The 24,068-nt window shown below is 48.7% G+C and overlaps 3 protein-coding genes across 4 annotated transcripts in view; 1 reads left to right on the forward strand and 2 right to left on the reverse strand.

The window, feature by feature from the left end:
- Positions 1–2,200, reverse strand: part of MEI1 (meiotic double-stranded break formation protein 1) — a 62,637-nt gene extending 60,437 nt beyond the window's left edge. The window contains exon 1 of the mRNA XM_090272341.1: positions 2,030–2,200. Within this exon, the coding sequence (XP_090128467.1) occupies positions 2,030–2,200 (171 nt within the window). The remainder of the gene's footprint in view (positions 1–2,029) is intronic.
- Positions 2,201–5,703: 3,503 nt separating this feature from the next.
- LOC150010948 (uncharacterized) lies at positions 5,704–13,626 on the reverse strand. 2 transcript variants are annotated; one of them, XM_090272342.1, is made up of 2 exons: positions 13,241–13,626; positions 5,704–10,187 (listed from the first exon to the last, which is right to left on the reverse strand). In XM_090272342.1, exon 2 carries the CDS (start codon positions 10,155–10,157, stop codon positions 5,796–5,798), a length of 4,362 nt encoding a protein of 1,453 aa, XP_090128468.1. In that variant the 5' UTR covers positions 10,158–10,187; positions 13,241–13,626; the 3' UTR covers positions 5,704–5,795. The 2 variants fall into 2 exon arrangements, with proteins under 2 accessions (XP_090128468.1, XP_090128469.1); XM_090272343.1 differs by lacking the exon at positions 13,241–13,626 and adding an exon at positions 11,690–11,905.
- On the forward strand, positions 13,393–21,864 carry SNU13 (small nuclear ribonucleoprotein 13). The gene is made up of 3 exons (XM_090272345.1): positions 13,393–13,527; positions 19,425–19,545; positions 20,627–21,864. Exons 1-3 carry the CDS (start codon positions 13,525–13,527, stop codon positions 20,887–20,889), a joined length of 387 nt encoding a protein of 128 aa, XP_090128471.1. The 5' UTR covers positions 13,393–13,524; the 3' UTR covers positions 20,890–21,864.
- The last annotated feature ends 2,204 nt before the right edge of the window (positions 21,865–24,068 follow it).

The raw sequence follows: 24,068 nt of genomic DNA on the forward strand, positions 1-24,068 counted from the left end.
TTCACCTCCCTGAACAGGGAACTGGGTACTAGCTCTGCAAAGTGCTCAAGACAGGTGCAAACGTGGAGTCAAAAAAGGGGTGTACACAGAGGATAGAACAGGAACACGGGTACAACCGACTACATCACCCCTTTCAATTGGTGAGAGGTGAAGCTAAGAAAAGTGCGTTCAATAAAAGGTGAGGTCACATCTCTTACTGCCTCTCACCTGTGCTCTTGCAAATCTCCTGTTTTCCTTCACCAATTCCTCCTACATAATACATTCGGCTACTGATCTAAATGAGTCACTCAAAAAAAAAAAAAAATCTCAATGACTGCCCTTCACCTGACAATCTGATTGAGTCCAAGCTCCTTAGCTCTGATTCAAACTCTTCAAAGACGTGATCTCAACCTAGTGTTCCAATGTCAACTTTCCTTCAAACACTACTTCCTTCCCCCAAGTCATTCTTGCTAATACCTGCCTCCTAGGATAACACATCCCCTTCCTTCTGGTCCAGATCTTACCCATCTTCCCAAGCCTCATCCAAACGCTTCCTCCTCTAAAAACCTTTCCTGATGGCCCTTCTTATCCCAGCTGTGTCCATCCTCTGACGTCCCAGGAGTGTGTCCTCTTACTTTCTGCCCCCCTCGCTGTCTTACACACCCCTGGGTCTCTGACTCACTGTCCGAGAACGACAGCCTCAGCGTTTCTGGCCTCAGTGAGACCTCAGATGTCTCCAACGAGCTCAGCAGTTCTCCGTGTGCCCTGGGGACCCCAGAGTGCCCTCAGCCTCTCAGGGGATCCACAAGATCCATAACGCTAAGACGCTATTTGCCTTTTTCACTCCTACTCTCTCACCAGTGCACAGGGAAGCTTTTCAAGTACTACGTGACATGTGATAACCGATTAAACGCACTTATGAAAATGCAGCTGTCTCCTATTAAACCAGACATTGAAGAGACGTGCAAAAATGTAAAGCAAAGCCAGTGCTCTCATTATCATTTTTTGTTGGGTAAAGTATAGTTATTTTTACTTTTTAAATTACTTATGAAGTCTACACTTAAAATGGTAAAATGGCAAAGTTTAGGTTATGTATTTTTTCCAGGATAAAAAGGATTATCTTAACATTAAATGGATTTACTATTTTAAAATAAATATTTTTAAATTTTGTTTTTCCATTTTGCTTTAATATTTTTAATAAATTTATTGGGGCGACACCGGTCAATAGGATCATACAGGTTTCACGTTTTGACTTCTAATACAGTAGCAATCAATGGATATAACCCACATGAACAAAAGCTCTTTGGGGTGCTCAACACTTTAAAAGTGTAAACGCACCCTGAGGTGAAAATTTTGAGGACCACTGGTCTAGCCCATCCCTCCCACCCAAGGCATAAATTTCCTGCCTCCACCGCACCCATTCACCAAGGTGGGAGAACAGTGACCTCCCAAACTCTTCCCGGATGCCTCCGTGGACCAAAACCCTCAGCGGAAAGATGGGGAAGGCCCGAGGAACAGGCCGCCATGTTCCTGCCAGCTTCCTCCCCCTCCCTCCGCCCTCTCCCCCTCCCTCCCCTCTCTCCCTCTCCCCCTTCTCCCACTTCTGCCCGGCCATAACTTCCACGCGTCGTCCCTGCCACCACAGGGGCCCCGGCGGCCCTCCCCTCCACAGGGCCACGCTCAGAAGCGTGAAGGAAACGCGCAGCCCCCAGCGCGTGGGCGCCTGACCCACAGAGTGCGCGAGCGACTAACATAGAGGGAGCCCGAGCTCAGGCGAAACCTTGGCGAAAGGGAGGCAGGGCCAGCACGCGGCGGGGGCGGGGGGCGCGCAGGAGGTGTGCCTGGGAGGCCTGCCGGCGTCCTGGGCCCAGACAGGCCTGCACAGGGCCAGGCCCAGCTGCCTGCGGCGGGGCTGGGGCCCAGGCGGGGCAGGGCAGGGCGCCCCTGGCCAGGGAGGTGAAGCGAGCAGGTGCGTCGGTTCCAGGAGGCTGGCCTGGCCCGGGGCGGCCCCGCGTGCGGACGGAAGGCGGGTGGGGGGAGCAGTTCGCACCGACACGCCGGGGTCCGGCAGCAGCTCCAGCACGCAGGCCAGGCAGAGGCGTGGGGGCACCGGCAGCAGCCAGCGCGGGTCGTGCCGGTAATGGGCCCTCTCGAGGAGCAGCGCCGCCTCTTCGTCCCTCCCGGGCCGGGAAAGGCCAGCCGCCGGCTCCCTCGCAGCCATCTGCCCGGGCGCACGCGGCCGCGACAGCGCGGTTTGCCGCGCGCCTGGTGCGCACGCGCACTTGCAAGAGCGCGGCGCGGGGTGCGGGGAGGCAGCGTGTGCGCCTGCGCGGGCGCCGGAGCGCGTCCCGCTGAACCCCAAGGAGGCGGGCGCCGAGAGCGCGCGATCTTCATCACATGGAAGGCAGAAAAGCCTTTGTAAGGGAAGCTGGCCTTAACCTGTAAAAGGGAAGCAATCTATTTCCAGAACAATTTCAGAGCTTTTTATCTAAATGCTATTAGTATTATTTTAAATTTCTCTCAAAGAATCTAAGATACTCCCCTTAAAATGTCCTCTCACAGAGGGCGCCACAGCATTAGAGACTCCCTAGGAACACCGAAGAAGAAAAGTTTATTGTGTTAAAATACTAACAATAACAATCCATCAATCTAAAGGATTTACTTAGCACCAAAATGCCCAGCAACTCTTAATGTTGAAGGAGGCAAGCTCAAGAGGTGTTCTCTACATTCAGAGCAGTGTGACTAAATGGGAAAAATGCTTTCCATTGCAAAATAGAACGGGAAACAATGGTTTATTATTCAATGCGGCATTATGAAGTAATGTTTGAGAAAAGTAGATATTAATATGAAAAGATTCCCATTAAAATGTTAGGTGTACAAAAGATGCTTAATTATTCAGTATTCAAGCATGCAAAATAAATAAGCAAAAAACATCCAGCGCATCTCATGGCAGTAATACATGTTCAATGAAGAGAATAAAAGAAAAAATATTTTTATATATTTTTCCTGTCTTTTTCTATACATTTTAACAACAGCAATGTACAGATTGTAAATAGCTTTTTCAGAGAAAAATATGTATATCTTCCATATCATTATATATTATTTTACATGTATTTTAAATGTCAACAAAGTATGTTTTTTGTTTTGTGTTTATTTATTTTAATTTTGATCCAGAAACTGGAGTAGGACTTAAAGGATTCAAAAATAAACAAGAGATAGTCCAGGTCCTTAAGGAACTAGAGGTCCAGTCAAGGAAACAGATAAACAAATTATTACAATAGAGCATACACGTATATCTATTACTGCATAACAAATTATCCCATGTAGTGTGTTAAATGGTGAGCCTCAGAAAGATATCTGCATGTCTGCCATGGGCTAAATTGTGCACCCCAAATTCAGATATTGAAGCATTAACACCTAATGTGACTGTTTTTGGAGATAAGGCCTTTAGGAGGTAATTAAGGTTAAAGGAAGTAATAAGGGTGAGGCCTTAATCCAATAGGATTGGTTGCCCTGTAAGAAGAGGAAGAAAGACAGATCTTTCGACTTCTCCATGTACACGCACTGAGGAAAGTCCATGTGAGGACATGAGAGAACATCGTAGAAGGTGACCATCTACCTACGAGCCAGGAAGAAAGCTCTCACCAGAATAGATAAGCCAGAACTTTCATCCTGGACTTCTAGCCTCCACAACTGTGGGAAAATAAATTTCTCTTGTTTAAGCTACCGAGTCTGTAGCATCCAGAGCAGACTAATATCCCAATCCCCAAAACCTGGAAATGTTACCTTATTTGGAAAAAGGACCTTTTGCAGTTGTAATTAAGTGTCTCGAGATGAGAAGGTCATTCTGGAGTATCTGGTGGACCCTAAACCCAACAATGACGAGTGTCTTGAGAAGAAACACACAGAGTAAAGAAGGCAGCAGTGTGGCCACAGAGGCAGAGATTATCCAGGCCAAGGAACAACTGCAGCCACAAGAAGCTGGAAGAGACAAGGAACCAATTGCCCCCTAGAGCCTTCGGAGGGAGCGTAGCCCTGCTGACATCTTGATTTTAGACTTCTGGCCTCCAAAACTGAGAGAATAAATTTCAGTTCTTTCAAGCCACCAAATTTGTAGTAATTTGTTATGGTAGCCATAGAAAACTAATATGCCCCAAAACTTAGCTCAGAACATCTCATAGTTTCTGTGCATCGGGATCCAGGCATGGAGTAGCTAAGTGACCCTGGTTCAAAGTCTCCTGTGAGTCTGGAGTCATCTCAAGACTCACTAGGCCTGAAGGATCTGCTTCCAAGTTCACTCACATAATTGGTGGCAGTATTTAGTTCCTCAAAGGCTGTTGAAGAAAGGAACTCTCTTTTCTTTCTTTCCTTTCTTTCTTTCTTTCTCCTTAATTTATTTTTAGAGAGGGGAAGAAAGGGAGAAAGAGGGAGAGAAACATCAATGTGTGGTTGCCTCTCACAGACCCCCAACTGGGGACCTGGCCCACTACCCAAGTGTGTGCCTTGACTAGGAATCGAACTGGTTGGTGACCCTTGGTTCGCAGGCCAGCACTCAATCCACTGAGCCACACCAGCCAGGACAGGAACTCACTTTCTCAATAGCCATTATCCAGTGCCCTCCTCAGTTTCTCGCCACATGTGCCTTTCCATAGGGCAGCTCACAACCTGGAGGGTGGCTTCTTTCAGGGATCAAGCAAGAGAGCAAGACAAGTGCCCAAGATGGAAGCTACAGCCTTTAGAACCTAATATCAGGAGTGACATTCCATCATTTCTGCTGAATTCTGTGTGTTAGAAGTGAGTCACTAAATCCAGTCCACTCTCAAGGAGAGGAGAGCACACAAGGGCGTGAGCAGCGGGAGGCAGAGGCTGCCTGCCACGGTGTACGTGCTACAGGAAAGGCAAGCACAAATGGCTCTGGGAACACCTTGTAGGCAGCAATGCATAGGAAGAAAAACATCAAAGCATTTACTGGGTCATATCATTATGGATTATTTTTCCTTTTCTGAATTTGCCAGACTTTTTAATGAGCATGTATGGGTTTGACAGTGAATCTAAAAATCGGAAAGCTAAATGAAAGACAGAAAGGGAGAAAGGAAAGGAGGGAGGGAGGATAAAAGAGAGAGAAGAACACCTGAATTAAATTTCCAAGCCCAGCACTCACTGCTTTAGGCTCTGGGAATCTGTTTCCACCTGCTGAAGCTGTCTACAGAAGTCTCATAAGAGATAATGCCCTTTGGCTCACAAGTTTTACTCTTGATTCAAACAAATAATGAGTTCCGCAGGTGGGCCAGGCAAAGCAACAAGTGCTTATGGTTGGCAGTGCCTGAGCGTTGGAGAGGTGGGATGGTTCTTCTGTGGAGTCTGTCCACGGGCAGCAGAATCCCAGAAGGGCAGATGCCCGGCGATCAGCTGCCTTCCTAGTGACTGAAAGGATGTGGATAGTATTTTCCAGGGCAGAGCTTAGCAGCTGAGACTGTGTGAGCATTTTCTCTCAATCACAGTGAGCTTGGACCAGGGCAGGACAGAGCCATGATGGGAACCTCAGGAAACCCTCCTGTGAGGAGCTGGGGAGGGGAGCTGTTTGGGGGATGACATTGGCTGACCCACATTCCCCAAACCTTCAAAGTCATAGAGTAAAAGAGGCTCTATCACACCCACAAAGTATCCCAAACCCCAGAAGGGGGCACTTAGAAACCTGTGCCAAAGAAATCAGATTCCCACAGGTTCCAAATAACCAATTTTATTGGAGGCTCTGGGGGCGAACAGACCACTCTCGTGCCTCTTCTGATGTGTTCTGAGGACTCTGGGTCTGCAGCCTATTTTCTAAAGCAAAGCCGGCACAGGAAACTCCTCAAATGCTTCAGAAAACCAAACTTTTTGGAGACTGGTAGATTCTGTGGGGCCCCATCTGGGTTTTCAGGTTCCCCTTGACCCTGGACACTTTCTGTCTCTGGAAGAACAATATCAGCACAGCAGTGACCTGGTGACTGAAGGTCCCTTTTCAAAGGAGTGTGGACTCCGATGCTGTCCTCTCTTACGTGTGTGTCACCCACTTTGGGAAGCAGGGTAGGATCAGAATCCCTCAGATTCAGGTTGGGAGCTGAGTGCTGGGGCTTGGCCAGGTGTGGGGACCAGGGTGTTGTATTCAGAAGGGTCAAGCTCAGACTCCCTGTGGCAGAGTGGAGACTACCTTTGAAGCTGGATTTGTCTGTGGAATAGGACTGCTGGTTGGCCCCTCTGCCCCCCAGGCCTTCTCTTCCACAGGGTGTGGGGTGCTGACACTTGAGTCTGCAGGGCTTAGAGGCCTCCTGGGATGAGCTCTCCTGCCTCCCATGGTCGTGGCCTGCCCTGGAGTATGAGGTTCTCACTCTGCTGGGAGCCCTCTCTACCACTTGGGACACTCCTGGCCTGACCATTTTCCTGTCCCTGCTGTTCTCACTGGAAGGCCCTCGGACGTTTTCTTGGCCACACCAGCTCCCAGACTCTGCTGCAGGCCTGGGGTTCCTGGCAGCAGGGCGCTTGGTCCTAGGAGGACCCTCTTTCTGGACATCCTGTCTTTCTCTGGGGCCGCTTGGTGGCCTGAGTCTCCAAGGCTTTGGGGGTTGGATGGAAATGTCCATGGACTCCGATCTCTGTGGCCCAGACCTCTTCTCCAGAGCTCTGGCCTGTGTAGGAAGTTTTGAGCTTTTTCTTTTGGAGGGTTGAATCCTCTGGGACTTATCAGGGGTCTTAAGGCCTGGCCTTGAGCCCTGGGCCTCACGAAGCCTTTCCTGCTGCCATTGGAGCTCACAGGCTGCGTATAATCCAAGGACCTGCACCCCAGCGAAGGGCAGCAGGCCTGGATCTAAGCCTGGATCTAACAAGTTAAAGAACAAATGGGACTCCAGAATCCGCCGCGGGAGGCCCCACTTCAGATGTGCGATCTTCCGTCGCATGAGGGACTCCAGGAGCAGTTGTTGGCTCTTCTTGAGGACTGGCCACTTAGGCAGGACAGTGAGGACACTGGGAACACCCACCAGAGCTGTGGCAGCTTGGGGTGCTTGGCCACACGAGTCAGAGGGACAGGAAGAGGGCAGGTTCGGTGTAGCAGTCAGAGACTGTGGTTTCTGGGGCTGCCAAACCAGACCAGAGGCCTTCCCGGGATTCACTCTTTTGTCTCTTTGTCGGCTTCTCTGGGGTTTAGGTGGAGCCTGCGGGGATGCTGGACTGACCCCCACTCCGTGCTTCCTGGCAGGGCCTGAGCTCTGGCTGGCCCAATGCTTCCCCTTCCCAATGGAGAGCAAGAAGAGTTCATCCTGGTGGGGGAGAGGCTTCATCTCAGGACAGGCGGCAGAGGCCACTGCATGTTTCTGTTCCATGGCCGCATAGCCAGAACCAGGGAGGACTGGGGGCCCCGCAACCCCAGAGCAGTCAACTTGGAGATTGCCTTTAGCAGCATCCCTTTCTCTGACCTGGTCCTTGATCCCTCCCCTTGCAACTCCAGGTTCTCCAGCATCCTCAGCTATGCACGGGCTCTGGCTCTCTAAGTCCCAGATTTTTGCCACATCCTCACTTCCACCCTTTCCCTGGTTCTCTTGCTCTTGTATCTGGATTTCTCCATCAATTCGCCTTCTTAACTGTTCTTGGTAATCTCCCCCGAGAGCCCGGAGCTCTCTACCATCCTCATCTGTGGTCGCGCTCAGGTTTTTCTTCCCTTGTATTTGAATTTCTGCCCCAGTCTCCCCTCCACGCTGCTCCCAGGTCTTCCTTCCTAGTGAACGGCTCTCTCCATTGTCACTGTCTAACTGTCTCGGCTGCTCTCTCCCAGATCCCTGGGTCTGCACACCATCCTCACCTCCAGGTTCTCTCCGGTTTCTCTTCTCTGGTGCCTGAGTTTCTGTTCCATTCTCACCTCCCACCTGCTCCTGGATCTTCCACTCTAATAAATGGGTCTTTCCATCAATATCACCTCTTAACTGATGCTGGTTTTCTTCCCCAGGTGCCCAGCTCTCTGTGCGACCCGCACCTCCAGCTTCTCCCTGGTTACTTTGCTCCGGAGCTTGAATTTCTGTGCCATTTTCACCTCCAGCCTGCTCTTCTTTCTTCCATTCTGCTGAACAAGTTTCTCCAAGTTTACTTGTTAATTCTCCCCAGCTCTCTGCATCAGAAGCTTGGGCATTTGCACCATCCTTGCTTCTAATGTGTTCCTGATTTTTCCACGTTGGTGTGTGGGTCTTCCCATTAATTTCACTGTTTAACTGACCCTGGTTTTCTTCCCCAAATTCCTGGGCCTCTTTGTCATCTTCACCTTTAACCCCTCTCAGATTTTCCATCTTTGGCACCTGAATGTCTGTACTAGTCTCACCTCCAAACTGCTCCCGACTCCTTCCATCTGGTGGATGGGTGTCTATATGAGTTTCACCTCTTAATTGTCCCTGGGTCTCTACCTCAGGTGCCAAGGTATTTATACCAACCTCGTCTCTGTCCTTTCTCTGCTCTCTGCTCTCTGGAGCCTGAATGTCTGCTCTGCGTTCACCTCCAATCTGGTCCTCATTTCCCCAAGATAATATTTCAAATTCTCCGTCAGTTTCACTTGCCACTGGTCTCCGGTCTTCCCACCACAGTGTCTGGACCACCACCCAATCCTGCGCTCTTATCTTCCTGAGGTTCCCCCTTCTCGGTGTCTGGGTTCCCTCAGTATCCTCGCCTCTTCTCAGGCCCTGGCCTCCCCACCCCACGCGAGAGTCGTGCCTCAGTCGTTCCTGGATTCCTCCCGCAGCTTTCCCACTTCTACCCCGATCCCGCTTCTCCCACCCTGGTGTCTGGATCTCTGTAACGTTCTCACTTTCAGCACATTCCTGTTTTCCCTGCCCCAGCACCTGGGTCTCTGCACCACCCCCTGGTTCTGTTTCCCTCAGGTTCTCCCTCCCTGGTATTTGGGTTGGCACAACACTCACGCCTCCAACCCGGCCCTTGTTTCCCTGCTCTTCCGTCCGAGCTTCTGCACCAGTATCACCTCTGCCCTTGTCTTGTTTTCCCCACCGTGGCACCTGGGACCCCTCGCCATCCTCACTTGCAGTCTGGCCCTGCTTCCCCAGTCCTCGTGCCCGAGTCTCTCCTTCGTCCTTCCCACTGGCCTCTTTCTTGTTCTTCTCAAACACCTGAGTCTCTAGAGCATCCTCATTTCTACTCTTATCCTGGTTCCCCGACTCCGGAGTCTGGGTCTCTGCATCAGTTTTACATCTTAACTCTTGCTGGTTATCTACTCTACATGCCTGGTCTTCAGGAGGGTTCTCGCCTCTAGCCTTCCTCTGGTTTCCCTGGCCTAGTTCCTGAATTTTGGCACGATGCTCAACTCCCCTGCGGCCCGGGCTCTCCCGTCCTGGCGTCGGGATCCCTCCAGCACTCTTACTTATCACTAGTCTCTGGCACTCCCACCCCAGGATCTCGGTCTCTGCTTTGTCCTCCATCCCAAAGTTTAATGGGAGTTGCCTTCTGGGTGTCTCGCTCTCCCAAGCACCCTCCACGCTGCCCTCTCTCTGCTTTGCCCACCCCGGAGCCTGGGTCTCTCTAATACCCGCTCTGCCTAGTATCTGGCTTCCCATCCCTGGTACCCACGCCTCATGTGGGCAGCCCCGGGACTTCCAGCTGCGTGTTCCCACTTGTTGGCTGGAAAGAGAAGGCAGGAAGTCTCTGGAGCAGGAGCAGAGCTGTGGCCTCTGAGAAGGGAGGTTTGGCAGAACAGGGGCTACAGTCACGGAGGTGGGACAGGAGCTCATGCTGACAGCAGGCTCCAGTGGCACTAGTTCTTCCTGGGAGTGGACCAGTGGTTGCTCCATCCTTTGATAATACACGTCCAGTTCAGGGAGAAGTGGCTTGCAAGTCAGGTGACTGTGCTCATCACTGAGACACCAGGGTACCTGCCATATGTCCCAGGAACCATGCTGATGGAGCATATAGGTGCTTGAAAAAGAGGTGGTGCAAGACACGGGCTTGGAATGGGTGTGGAAACCCCAAGTTGGGCACCGACATCGGCGCTGCCAAGGGAGCAGGCACCGGGCCCCAGGTTCCCAGAGGCCCCTCCAGTACTCCCATCTTTTCTTCTGTGCCCATTGTTGAACGTGGGCATCAGGGCCCCTGAACTTGCCAGAACTGTAGAATAACTTAGAGGTCAGCTCAAAGCAAGCGCCGGGTCTCATGGAGGGCACGGACCAGTTCTGTGGTGGCACCTGTAGGTGAGAACAGAGAGGCGAAACCCTCGCTCACATCCTCTCGCCTAATCCTCGCAGATCAGAACTGTAATCCCCATTATTCATTCAAGAAAGAGAAAAAATGTGCTCCGGGCCAGGCATTATTCTAGATGGGGGGGTGGGGGGTACCAGCATGAACAAAACAAATATCTTCTAGACATGGAGAGACAATGGCCAAGTATACAATGAAAGGGCAGGGACAGAGAAGTGTTCTCATGCAAATAAAAGCACAAAGAGGACAGCCTTAGCTCCATTAGACAGAGTCAGGGAAGGCCTCTCAGAGGTGGTGACATTTGACAAGAGACCTAAGAGAAGTGAGACAAACCAAATGACATCTGAAGAAAAAGCACTGTAGACACAGCAGATATTACTGCAAAGGCCCCAAAGACAGAACAAAGTCATTCACACAAGAACAGCAAGGAAGCCCTTGTGCGGCCAGAATGGAATGAGTGATGAGAGTGCTGGGAGGGGACATCAGAGAGAAACGTAGAGGCAAGTCATGCTGTCCTTGGAGCTGAAGTTAGGAGTTTGGGTTTTTTCTGAGTTTGATGGGGAGTGTATTCTTAAGAGCCATTACTGATTTTTTTTTTAAATATTTTGTTTATTTATTTTCAGAGAGGAGAAGGGAGGGAGAAAGAGAGGGAGAGAAACATGAATGTGTGGTCGCCTCTTGCACGCCCCCAACCAGGGACCTGGCCGCAACCCAGGTATGTGCCCTGACTGGGAATCGAACAGGCAACCTTTTAGTTCATAGACCGGCACTCAATCCACTGAGCCAGACCAGCCAGGGCTGATTTTTGAGTGGCAAAGTGCTATGATCTGTTTTTAAAAGTTCGTTCTGGCTTACAAGCATAATGTTAGGTGTAAGCCAGGCACAAAAGAAAACTTACTATATGGCTCCATGCAGGCAAAAAACCAGCCTATGCTATTAGCAATCAGTACACTTGTGGCTGCAAGCTTCTGAGCTGCTGCTAATGGTCTTTTTCTTAACTAGGTGCTGCACATGGATGTGTTCAGTTTGGGAAAGTTCATTGACCTACATACTTATCCTCTGTGTATGTATATTAGCCTTGGGTTAAAATTTAACAGAGAGAGAGAAAAGGCCATTCTGTTGGCTGTGTGGAGCACTGTGGCCGGGTGAGCTCAGAGGTGATGGGAACCAGGCAGAAGGCAGTGCCTGCAGTCCAGGTGAGACACAAGGGAGCTCTGCTCAGGTGGGCGTGGGGAGAGTCTGAGAAGTGATCACATTTGGGAATGGCATGCAGGTAGAGCCCAGAGGACTTAGAGCTGGATTGCATATGTGGAGGGGGAGAGGAGTTCAGGACGACTGCTGGGTTTGGGGCAGGATGATGTTCTCCCTGACCAGCCTGAGCTCCCCAGCATTGAGTCATCTCTGTACATGGGCCATAGAACCGGATCTTCGTGATAAGTAACTGAAACAGTCATGATGCTGAGGAAAGGAGGTGTGGGGGGCCCCTCACCTTGATGACCTTCTTCATGTTGGGGTGGGTCCTGGTGATCTGGTGCCAATAGTGTCGGACCTGCCAGATCAGAAAGAGGCAGAGGACAAGCAGGTTGCCACAGCACCGAGGGTCCCTGCAGCTGTTTTCCTTGGAGAGCAGGCCCAACACTGGGTCCCACTCAGGGCCCTGGAAGAGCCCCACTATGATACAGGCACCCAGGAGTGACAGTAACATGAAAAAGCTTAGGTTGGGCAGGTGGCATTAGGCAGTTGGAGGGCAGTATGGCTATCCCAGCATCTGGGGTGGGGTGACCCCTGTCTCCTAGCACTGCTGTCACTGAGACCACCTCACAAAGGAGCCTGATGCTCCAGCCTCAGCTCCAGCTGCTGACCCTGGCACCAGAGCTGGCTACGTGCCCGTAGGTGAGGGCAACGTTGGGGAACTGCCCAAAAGGAATTAAGAGAAAGAAGAATTTGTTTTAAACAACCTGTCCTCTGGAGTGAAGAGATTAAATTCCCCCGTGGATGATGGGTGATGTAACTTGTAGTCAACTTATTTCTTTCTTCCCAGTAGATACTTTTATCCATTTGTCCCTGTCCATCCAAACTCAGACATTTAATGAACACTGCATTGAACATGTGTATTCTTGTTCGACCACCCAGAATGACTTCTCCCATCTCAGGATTAGTGTTGATGGGAGAATAAACGCTACGCTGAATAAATGCTACTGTCTTTCAGCTAAAGGTTATATTCAAGATACTGAATCACAGAGCAGGCAGGAATATCAGCTAATCAGAATGAGCCAGGCCTTGATCCTTTAATAGCTGGGTTGTAAGTGGCCCCTGAGGTCCTGGGAGAAGGGCATCACCTATTTACCAACCATTTGGGAAGTACTTCTCTATTCAAAGAACCCAATATGCCATACAATGTATCCTAACTGAATGTTACCCCAGCTTAAGCCTGACACTCTCTCACTGACCCAAGATAGCCAAGGAGTGGAGGGGTGGACCTTAGTTAGGCCAAATGGGCTTTCTCTGCCAGGGCTCTAAATATCAAGAACAAAGATTCAAAGTAGGAATAGGACGCTGGTGATCAAAAGAAAAGCAGCTCATGGCAGCTAGAAACTGGCCCAGCTCTATTAGTTAGGCCTTGATGTTGCTAGGAGCAGGCCTGACAATCATAGTTGGGCCCTGGTGTTCTGCTAAACATAAACAATTTCATAAAACATCAATGTCAGATGAAGCCACTCTAACTGTGAACATGAAGACAAAAACAAGACCACTCTTTAATCATGTCTGAACACAGACAAAAACATGAACATTGTGGAAACCGTAAAAATAACCAAACACCCCCTTCTCCTGACTAATACGAGTGACTGCTATTTCTTTACCAATTACAGCTTTAGACTCACTTCATTTCTTCCACCTTGTAGATAAGAGTTACTAGGATGCCCAACCATGAGATTACTCACACTTCCTGACAGCGTCTAATCTAAAGCTCACGTCCACGAACCCTCCCTAAACTCACCTAACACAAGCCCAAATCCTGTATTGAATATTTTCCAACAACCTTTTATTGAGAAGTCCCACAGTTCCTCACGGCGTGCGTCCTCCCGTTTTGCAATGAGTAATAACACTGTAGGTGTGTTCTCGGTGGTCTTCGGCCGCAGGGAGACCTAGGACTGGTCCTGCTCTCACAGTTAGCCCGCCCACCCTCGGTGACGTCACGTCCGCTTCCTGCCGCACGCGCGGCCATCTTCACTTCCTGCGTGCGACTCTCCGGCAGAGCGGGGTGCCTCTTCTCTGACGGCCTCGGCGCTTCCAGCGGAGACGTGCGACCGCGGACCCGCCGCTATGGTGAGTGCGCGCGCCCGGCCGAAGGGCCCGGGAGCGGAAGACTCGGAGCTCGGTTCCCTCTGTAGCCTCAAAGGCCTTAAGCCGAGCGCGGTCTCGACTGCCAGGCTGGGGCTGAGCTCCGGCAGCTGCGCGGTCCCGGCCTCACGGGCAGCGTCTGAGCTCGGGCAGCCGCGTGGCCCCGCCGCCCAGCTGGATGTTCCAGCTGCGGACGCCTTAGGGCCCCAGCCACCGTGATCGGGGGAGTGCGGCAGTCCGCGCGCGGCCGACGGCCTCTGCTGAGCGGAGCGCGGCATGGTCCCGCGCGCGAGAGAGACCGACCCACGTGAGAGAGAGCAGAAAGCCGGATGAGAAACTTCGGCGCAGTCTTTTTTGTTGAGGAGGCGGGGATCGCAGAGGATGGTGTGGGACCCTGAATTCGGATCAGCCTCTCCTACCCCGCTTCCCACTGCCGATGTTCAGGAGAGGGAGATCTCCGTGGGTCTGCGCCTGGCGCTCGCCGCGAGTTCCACGTGCCGGGGACCTAAAGGCTAAAGGAGCCTTTGGCACTGGCGGGGGTGGGGAGGGTGGAGGACTCCGAGCCCGGCTCCTCCTGCGAGGCGGCAGTTCCTGAAGGCCGAGGGCCTGGCCAGCACCACGTGCGGATCCTCCGAACTGTTGGTTGTCTCCAGCTCTTCATCGAGCCGCGTAGCCTGGTAGTAGTTCGGGTTGGCGCTGGGTAAGGAGCGAAGGGTCTGCGAAGTACGTCCACGTACGTAATGAGCGTTAATCCTCCCAACAGGGCTTGGGTCCGGGCGGGTACCTTAGCCCCCTGCCCTTTCCCATCCCCTCCCCACCTGCCTCCTTCTGAAGTACGTGGCTGAGCCTAGAACTTGAAGCTTCTAAACCAGTGCTCGTCGTGACGCGGTGCAGTGAAGTTTTGGAATCGACGGTCTCAGGTTGAACTATGATATGAGGAATGTCCCTCGACTGTAAAATGAGAATTACACTGTGTGAGGATGTTGTGCGGAGTAAATTAAATGAGATATTGCACAATGAACACCGAGTCCTAATACTAACTTGGTACGGAATGAGCGGTCACAGTGTTTGTTCAATCAGAACGCTATAGTTTGGGGCTGCCTGGTATACAGGAGGCCAACCTGGTGGGGCTAGAGGTTCAGTTAGCCAGTGGTGCGATTTCCGTCACTCCTTTAGTTAACATTTAAAAAATGGATAAATACAGTAAGAAATTTCAGTCGCTATTTATAAGATAAATAGTTTGATTTTAAAGTTGAGCTGACCTTCTGTTGTTGTTGACTGATATTAAAACAGTAAGATGATTCCTCGTTGATGGTTGTTCGGGCTCCTGAAGTCCTCACCTTTTTAGCGCTGGATGTTTATTGAAACTTCAGAATACTTACTTCCAGAGATGGGTTTTTGGAAACCACAATGGAAATATCTGACATTTTTAAAGTAACTTTGAGGAATGATTGGAATTCAAGTGTTGTTGAGTCCTTCATTGTTTAGGAGGGTGGTGATTGTTGGTGAGAATTAGATATTTTTTTTTAAGTATATTTTATTGATTATATTGTTACAATAGTTCCAATTTTTTTCCCTTTGCTCCCCTCTGCCCAGTACCCCCCTTCCTCCAGCAATCCCACCCCCACCCCCGTTAGTTCATGTCCGTGGGTCATGCATACAAGTTCTCTGGCTTCACCCTGTCCTATATTATTCTTATTTTAAAATAGTTATTTTTTTAATAATAAAAGATAACTATCCTCCCCTCTCAGTCTTAAGATTCTTTATAATCTTATAAAAGACAGTGGGTGAAGGTCTCGTGCTCCTCTAGCTGCTTCAAGCTGGGCATGGTCGTCATCCTACCTACCCTTGGGTCCAGAAATTCCTAATAAGAGTGGGGGTGTGGAGGGGAGGGTGGCCTCCCACATGGGGAAGGATCTTGCAGACTCCGGGTCAGTGAGAATTAGATTTTCATAAATTAAGGACAAATGTGATTTCTCAGGTAGCCACCAAAAGGATAAAGATATATAACTCCAAACTAGTAAAGGGGAAAATAGTGAAGAAAAAATAATAATTAACCCAAAGAAAGAAGAAGAAACAACGTGTGGGACCAATATAGGGCACAAAAAGAAGGAAGATTTGAACTGAACGTTTACGTAATTTACCCAGTCAATACTTAAGTAAATACAAAAAGGGACTAAATGCTCCATTTGAAAGACAGATTGAAATTGAAAGAATGGAAAAGATATGCCAGTTTAAAAAGTGTAATATGGCCTACGTAAACAGAGAGAAATGATCTGTAAAGATAGTGGCCAAAAAATATGGAACAAATATGAAAATGACATAATTACAAAAAGAAGTAGACATATATGCAATCCTACACCATTGAAGTGTATAATTAGATTATGAAGCCAGAACATCAGTATGGAAATGGAAGATTTGAACAGCACTGTGAGTAAACTTGATCTAGTAGTCATAGTGAATGTAGTAAATATTGTACCTGACATATATAGAAGACACTTCTCAGGCAAGGAACATTTATGAAGACTGGCCACCACCTACTGAAGCATAAAGCAAGTTCAACAAATTTTTAAAAGAATGTTAATATTACAGACCATGTTCTCCCAACCAAAATGCAAATAAATTAGGGATCAGTAACAAAGTATTTGGAAAGAAGATATAAATAACTCTGGGCCAGATGAAGAAATAATGGAAATTTGAAAACAGAACTGAACAATAATGAAAATACCAGATACCAGGGCATGTAGGATACAACTAAAGTATTATTTGGAACCTAAAGTATTTATGTTGCGGGGGGAGGAACAACTAAGAAAGTAAGAAAAGGATAAAATAACCCCAGAGAAAGTAGAAATTACTGGAATAGAAAATAGATGCTAATGTTATAGGATGGACAAAGTCAGAAGACGATTCTTTGAAGTCCCCTGTAGTGAGGTTAATCAAGAAAATAGACAAAAAGATGTAAAGAGTAACAGCATGAAGGAGATGTAATCTGCAGACATCAAAAAGAATATTAAGCCCTGGTTGGTGTGGCTCAGTGGATTGTGTGTGGACCTGCAGACCTAAAGGTTGCCAGTTCGATTCCCAGTCTGGGCGCATGCCTGGGTTGTGGGCCAGGTCTCCAGTTGGTGCCCTGAGGGGGGTAACCAATTGCTGTTTCTCTCTCACACATCCTGTTTCTCTCCCTCTCTTTCTCCCTCCTTTTTCCTCTCTCTAAAAGTAAATAAAATCTTAACAACAAAAATATGAAGCACAATTTGATACCTATAAACAGAATTTTTTTTATTTTTTTAATTTTAAATTTAATCTTTATTATATCTTTTTTACATTACCTTTAGTCTCCTTGTACCAAAACAGAATTTTAAGATTAAATAAACAAATGATAGAATATAATTATCAAAACCAATTCAATAGAAGTAAAACTGAATAGTAAACTGAGCTAAAAAATTTTAACCTGGAAAAAACTCTAGACCTAGTTTATTAAATAGCTTTATTGAGATAATTTACATACCATAAAGTTAACTTGTTTAAAGTATGTAATTCAGTGTTTTTCATATATTTATAGAGTTGTGCAACCATCCCTGTATTGAATTCTAGAGCATTTTTATTATCCCCAAAGAAACCTTACGTCCATTAGCTAATGGATATAAAATAAAATATTAAGTTGGTTTTATCTCAAGAATGCAAAGTTAGTTTAACATTAGGGAAACTAAAAATTAAAGAAGAAAAGTCTTATTTACCTAAGTCAGTACAAAAAAAATCTGGTAGAATTCACCAATACTTTTTTTTTTTTTTTTTAAGTTCTTAGCTCACTAGGAAATACGGAATTTTTTTAGCTTGAATTATCTAGAAATAAAAGATATTAAGGCTTTTGGAGAAATAATAAAGCTTTATTTAAAAGCACTAAAGCGTTAGTATACATATTGTAATGGATTGACAGATTCTGCATCCTAAAGATGTTTTACCAGAATTAGTATTACATCAAATCAACGGATCAGACAGATTGTCCCAGCAGGCCTTTTTGTGAATCTTAAAAAACTAATTCTAAAATGTATGGAGAAGAGAAGACAGTGGATAAGGAGGCCTTTCTTACCCACTTCTTCAGGGCACTCCTCCAGCCCTCACCTACTCCCTCACCACCCAGGCAGGGATCATAACAGATTGATTGACCCAGTGCCATGCGTTAAGGACCAGGTGTCTTGGTGAAATCTGCCCTTGATGGGACTTCCGCTGGTGTCACTCCCAGGTCACTGCCTGCTCCTCCGGGATGGGTCATCTTGGTGTCATTTCAGTCTCGAGACCACCAAGGGAGATGCAATAGTTAGAGTTCCCACCTGGCCACCGCCCACGGGTCACTGCCTATCTGCAATGGGCAGCGATACGTGCTGCCTGCGAGGTCCAGTCCCCGGGCCCAGGGCTGGACCACACTGCCACTGGCAAACCACTGGGTGCATGCGATGGTGACGTGGGGCTGCATTTGCATTACATGTGTAATATAAATATATTTGTAAAAAGAATCACAGGGAAAACAAATGAGAAATGAATGAAAATGGTTAGACTCGAAAAGTGGAAGGAATAGTGTAGGGCAAATCCCACACTGTTTGTTTCCTGCGTGGGTTATTTTGAAGCAAATTCCAATGACATAACATTTTTACCGTAGGTATTACAGTATACATCTATAAAATAAAGACTTAACAACTGCAGTGCCACTGTAACAGTCAGAAATTTAATAATTCCTTAATACTAAATATCTAGTATTAGAATCAAAGTCTTGATCAGATTTTTTCTTTGTTGTTTTCCCTAAGACTATTTGATCATGGATGTTTTGTTCTTCAACAGGGGAGACAAGCACATGTTATCTTCTGTAGGGCAGTAGCTGTAATCAGTGTCTGCATCCATTAATTTGTGTCCGGATAGGTTAATTAGTATAGGTTATAAGGTGGTGATGCTTAATTGTGTCATTCCTTTATGAGGTGGAGATGGTGATACAAGAGAAATTTCTCGTCTGCTGTGTGGTTACATGGTGGCATGGTCTTCATAGGAAAGGCAGGATGGATGCTCTGCCAATTACCAGTTCTCAGAACACTGCTCACTAGCATAGCTTTGACTTTGGAAACACTAGATGTTCTGTATGTTAGAAAAATAAAATTTTAAGTAATGTTTTTTAAAAAACAGACTGAATATGAAGGAATCTTAATTGTGTATCAAATTGATAACCACAAGGAAAAATTTTAAATAACTTGAATATAGTACTCTGCCCGGGTGGCTTTAGTCAGAATATAATAACAAAAAGAAATTTTGACCTTGGTGAGTTTGTTTGTTGGTAGAAGCAGTATTGTTATAGCAATTCTGAAACCATTTTGTATGTTATCATAGGGTTGAATAAATGAGAAAATACTTTGATGTTTTGGAAACGGGTTCTTACTGAGGACAAAGGGAGAGTCAAATATTGAATGGGGAATGGAGAGAGAAAGCTTTGTGCTGCATTCCAATAAATTATACCTTAATTTTGACTCAGTAAACTTAGAACGGAGTATGGAAATCTGAATTTCAAGGTCACCGCCATGTGACTCGTGGATACTGAGCCGCGGGTGCCCATTTATAATCCATTTGCTGTGGTATTGCTAAGCATTAGGCTAACGAGAGGCAAGTTAAAAAGTATACACTATCATATATACATTACTAGATTACGTAATTACTAACCTTTTTTCAATCCTAATCCAGTTTTGCTAAATTGGGAGTGTTAAGTGTGTGTTTGGGGTGAGGGATCAGGGAGGCCAGCCATTGTGCTGCCTCAGTTGTTGGTTATCTTGGGGCTTGGCTGGAACAACGTTTGGTTCCATTTCACCGATGCTTTGATTCCTCCCCGCCCCCCGCCCCCTTAGACTGAGGCTGATGTAAACCCGAAGGCCTACCCTCTCGCAGATGCCCACCTCACCAAAAAACTCTTGGACCTCGTTCAGCAGTCGTGTAACTACAAGCAGCTTCGGAAAGGAGCCAATGAGGGTAAGGCGGCCAGCGTGTGCCCGGGAGGATGTTGAAGGCACCTGTCTCTGTCAGTCCCTGGTCTAGGTCTCTGATTTGGAAAGAAGGCTGGATACCTCTTTTTTTTTTTTTTTTTTTTAAAGATTGTGTTCATTTATTTATTTTAAGAGAGGGGAAAGGAGGGCAAAAGAGAGAGAGAGGAAGAATGATGCGTGAGAGAAATTTCAGTTCCCTCTCACATTCCCTCAACTGGGGACCTGACCCACAACCCAGGCACGTGCCCTGACCCGGAATCGAACCAGTGACCTTTCAGATCACAGGCCGGCGCTCAGTCCACTGAGCCACACCAGCCAGGGCAGGCTGGATGCTCTTGATTGAGACCAATGAGAGGACTTAAGAGCAGTATTTTGGCATTAAATGCTAAAGGTTAGTGGACTGAGAATTTTGTTTAGATCCACCAGTTAACATTTTGCCTGTCGGGTTTACCAAGGAGAACGAGAGCCAGAATTGGAATTTGGGCAGCGTTGTTCTCGGGCCCGTGCCCTTGGCACGTATCCCAGCAGCGCTGCAGAGGGCGGTCGGGGGCTAGCATTGGGCCACGGAGATGAGCAGTCAGGAATGAGCATCCGAACGGTGCTGCGCGGCGCTGCGCCTGCTCGGAGAGGGGCACGTGGCGTGAGCGCGCCGTGCGGATCGTGGCAGGCAGGGGTGGGAAAGCCCTCGCAGGTCACAGAGTCTGCGGGGTGCGGCTGCGGCCCGTGCTCCGTGCTGGCAGGGCTGTGTGGCAGGCGGCCCGGTCGGCCCGGCAGCGATGGCAGCGACTTGGACGGTGGCAGAGAGGAGAGGTCCGTCTGATGCGGCACCGGCTCGGACGGAACCGATGGGGTGGAGGGGGGCTTCGGAGAGGCATTGAGGGTGGCCAGGCGGTGATTAGTTCCCTTAACGCTTTCCAAGGCCTCCAGGACACTGGGCTGCTCACTCCTGGGGCTTTTGCCCAGCTTGCTTTCACCTGAGCTGCTTCCTCGGAAATTGCCTTGTGTGGTTATGGCTTCCCGGCCCAAACCGCACACCGCCTAGTGGCCTCATGCCCTTCTCTCCTCAGCCACCAAAACCCTCAACAGAGGCATCTCGGAGTTCATTGTGATGGCTGCTGACGCGGAGCCCCTGGAGATCATCCTGCACCTCCCGCTGCTGTGCGAGGACAAGAACGTGCCCTACGTGTTCGTGCGCTCCAAGCAGGCACTGGGGCGCGCCTGCGGGGTCTCCAGGCCTGTCATCGCCTGCTCTGTCACCATCAAGGAGGGCTCACAGCTGAAGCAGCAGATCCAGTCCATTCAGCAGTCCATCGAGAGGCTCTTGGTGTAAACCGGTGCTTCCGCTGCGCCCTCCCGCTGACTCCGCCCCCCGGGGTTGTGTATCATAGTGTCTGTTAGCATGTAGTGTTTCCAGCTACCTGCCGTTGTGATAAAATATGGTTCTAGTCAGTCTAGTTTTTACAGTTTTATATTGTTTGTTTTGTCTTACAGGTTGTCACCCCACCCCTGCCCTAAATCTCCCCTTCCGCCTTCTCTCTGCCATTTTTCCTCCCTTTTGAAAAGTGAACTAAGGCCCAAAACAGGTGGAAGCCGAGTGGTGACGCCACTCCAAGGCAGGGAAGAGTCGGGATAGAGACCTGGTTCCAGCCCTCGGGCACTGACTCCCTTCTGCGTGGGGTGGGGGGCGAGGGTGACGGCAGCACCACCCACGTCACTTGCCTCGTGCCTGGCCTGCAGAATCATTCCATGCACGTTTCAATGATCTAAGGGTTTCCTTGGCTCTCTGGGGGATTATGTATCATTTGGGGAGGAAGTGTGTGTTCTGTGAGGTTTTTAGTTGTGTGCCCAAGTGCCACTTGCTAAGGTACCCCCACTGTTTGCCTTTGGTAAGATGATATGTCCGTCCCCCCACCCCCAACTCACAGGAGGGTGCAGGACAGCAGCACCCCAAAGAGACGTGTGCTGCGAAGTTCCAAATGTGGCCTGGGCTAGTGAGACACACGGCCGTTGACCTGGGCCTTAAAGGAATCCAGAATGACCAGAGAAAATTGGATCACCTGGTGCTGGAGTGAAGGATTCTGGGCAAGTCATGGAGCCCTGGAAGCTACAACAGAGAAGATGGAGTCCAAGGAAATAGCGCTCTCTGGTGAATACAGATTTCTTCAGTTGACACTTGGTACCAGCTCTGAGAGCCCTTTACCCGTTTCCTGTCATGACGTGGGTCAGATGTGCGGATCTGTCGCATCGGAAGGACAGTGCTAATGTGTCATTCTTGTGAGTGTGTTAGTAAAGAAATATATTCATATTCCAGTTTGAAGAGTGTGGTTCTTGGTAGGTATCCAACTAGTACCTGAAGGGAGAACTGGACTCTCATTAGAATTTTAGCTTCTCAAACTTCCCACAAAGAAGCTATGCAACGGCCATCAGTGCCCGGTGATGTCTGGTAGGTCGCAGTGCTTCGTACAGACTTCGTCGTTGCGGTGTGGCAATTACTATAGAAGGAGGTTTCTCACCCTCGCACTATTTGACATTCTGGGCTGGAGAATCCTTGTGCTAGGGGCTGTCTGCCTGTCGCAGAAGCTAGAGCAGCATCCCTGGCCTTGATCCACTAGGTGTTGGTGGCAATCCTAACCCCTCCAGACATTGCTATATGTTCCCTGGTGGCAAAGGTCCCCCTAGTTAAGAATCAATTTGGCACAAGTAGGGCTTCTAGTGGCCCCTGGGACATAGTGGCGGGGGAGGGGATATTGGGATTGGTGACTGAAGCCACTGCCACCTCACCTGCCTCTACTTAGGGGAAGTGCAGTGAGAGCCTGGGGCCTCAGCTTGAGATGTTTGCTTACAAAGAACAAATAACTGGGTCCTGAATGGTCAGGTTGATGAGGCTGGATTGTATTTGGTATCCTCTTCGCCAGCTTGGGCCTGTGCACCCACTCCAGCAAGAAGCATGTGTGGGGGACTTGGGAACCACCCAGTCCTTCCCCACCCCCAGCTCACTGCAGTGTTTATACAAGGCCCCCGACTTCCACCCCAGCACTGTAACATTCTATTCAACTTGTCCTTAACTAACAGATTGTTTTCTGATTGTTGCCCTCGTTAGAGAGCGGGCGGGGACTTAGGTGATGCCCTAGCACCTCCAGCAGTGCCCTGACATAGACGCTCCGAAGTGTGGAATGAACAATCTCTAAAGCATGGACATGAAAATGGGAAGGAAGTCTGGTCCTTCCCACCCAGCCACCTATGAAATAAGTTGGGAAATGTTGCCTGTGAAATTTATTTTAATTTGGAGAGAGAATCCAGTGGCTTTCATCAGGTCTCTGACCGCAAGCAAACACTGGTTGGGAACTTCTGTTTCCAAATAAGTTTCCTAAAACCATTTTTTCAAGAGGACCTATGATTGAGGAATATTTTTATATTTATGATAATGACCTCGTGAAAGGTTATTCCTTTGTAGTATTGTTAGGTACTAAACAATGCATTTCCATTATCTTAAATCCCAAATTGATGTTTTAAGGGAGAAAGAGGAGTTCTACTCATTTAATACCCCTGGGTCCCCCTTCCTGGTGTTAGCTAAGTTACATTTTGAAAAATGAGATATGTCCCTCTGGCATTGGCAGGTATATCTTACAGGGGGTGGGTATAATTTTCTGAAGGAAGGAAAGTAAGTTTAAGTCGCAAGTCTCCGTGACGCTCTGTGGCAGCTAGTTCCCAAGATGACCCCCAGTGGTGCTGAACCTCGTGGAGTTCATGGCCTGTATAGTCTCTGCCCAGAGCAACTTGGAGCTGGCCGGCAGGCCCGGGAGCACTGTGGAGTGACGGTCATGTCCAAGGCTCCACGAAAGACAGCAGCATCTGCCTTCACTGCTGGGTCACTGGCCGGGAGGGAAGCGGAACCACGTTACGGAGACTTGAGCAGCTTACGGGGTGTCCCTAAGACCTCTGGCCAAAAGCCAGCACCAACTTTGCCAGTCGTAGGAATGAGTCTGTCTCGTGTACGTGAGGGGTTTTAATTTATAGAGGTGACTGAGTAATGATATGGAGATGCTAATACTATTGGAAGAATTTACTACATTTTCCAAGAGAAGGGGGCATGCCACACTGCACAGGGTCACAGCGGAAGCAGCATTAGGTTTTGGTCAAACAGCAGAAGCAAGGGGAGAGCTCAGGCCACAAGCTTTACTGGGGTTTGTTTCCATGGCCAAGTCAAGACAAGGCAGTGAACGCTTTAGGACTGGCTGGTCTGGACAACTCCAGTGGACTTGGGACTACGAGGGTGGTCTAGTTGCCTGGGCCTGTCCTTGGGATAATTTAGGGCAGGGACAGGATTGGTTTGGTGTGTGAGCTGGATAAAGGAGGTGCTGGGCTTGCATGAGAATATGCTCCCAAGTAAGTTGTTAACTAGCTTTTAGAACTAACTAAACGTTAGTACCTGGCACTTTCTCTCCCTGGGTCTCTGAGTGCACCCACCCCCAACCCCCACCAAGGTGTCAAAACGTAAGATACAGAACA

This window comes from Furipterus horrens, unplaced genomic scaffold, assembly GCF_987537825.1.
Source record: "Furipterus horrens unplaced genomic scaffold, mFurHor1.1.pri manual_scaffold_4, whole genome shotgun sequence".
In the NCBI taxonomy this organism is placed as follows: Eukaryota; Metazoa; Chordata; class Mammalia; order Chiroptera; family Furipteridae; genus Furipterus; species Furipterus horrens.

What these genes read in the sequence shown, in the direction of transcription:
- SNU13 (XM_090272345.1), top strand. An exon ending in TCGGAAAGGAGCCAATGAGG is followed by an intron (nt 19,546 to 20,626) that starts GTAAGGCGGCCA and finishes TTCTCTCCTCAG; the next exon opens with CCACCAAAACCCTCAACAGA.
- LOC150010948 (XM_090272343.1), bottom strand. Translation starts at nt 11,905, where the DNA reads ATGTTACTGTCACTCCTGGGTGCCTGTATCATAGTGGGGCTCTTCCAG. An exon ending in ACATGAAGAAGGTCATCAAG is followed by an intron (nt 10,188 to 11,689) that starts GTGAGGGGCCCC and finishes TCTCACCTACAG; the next exon opens with GTGCCACCACAGAACTGGTC.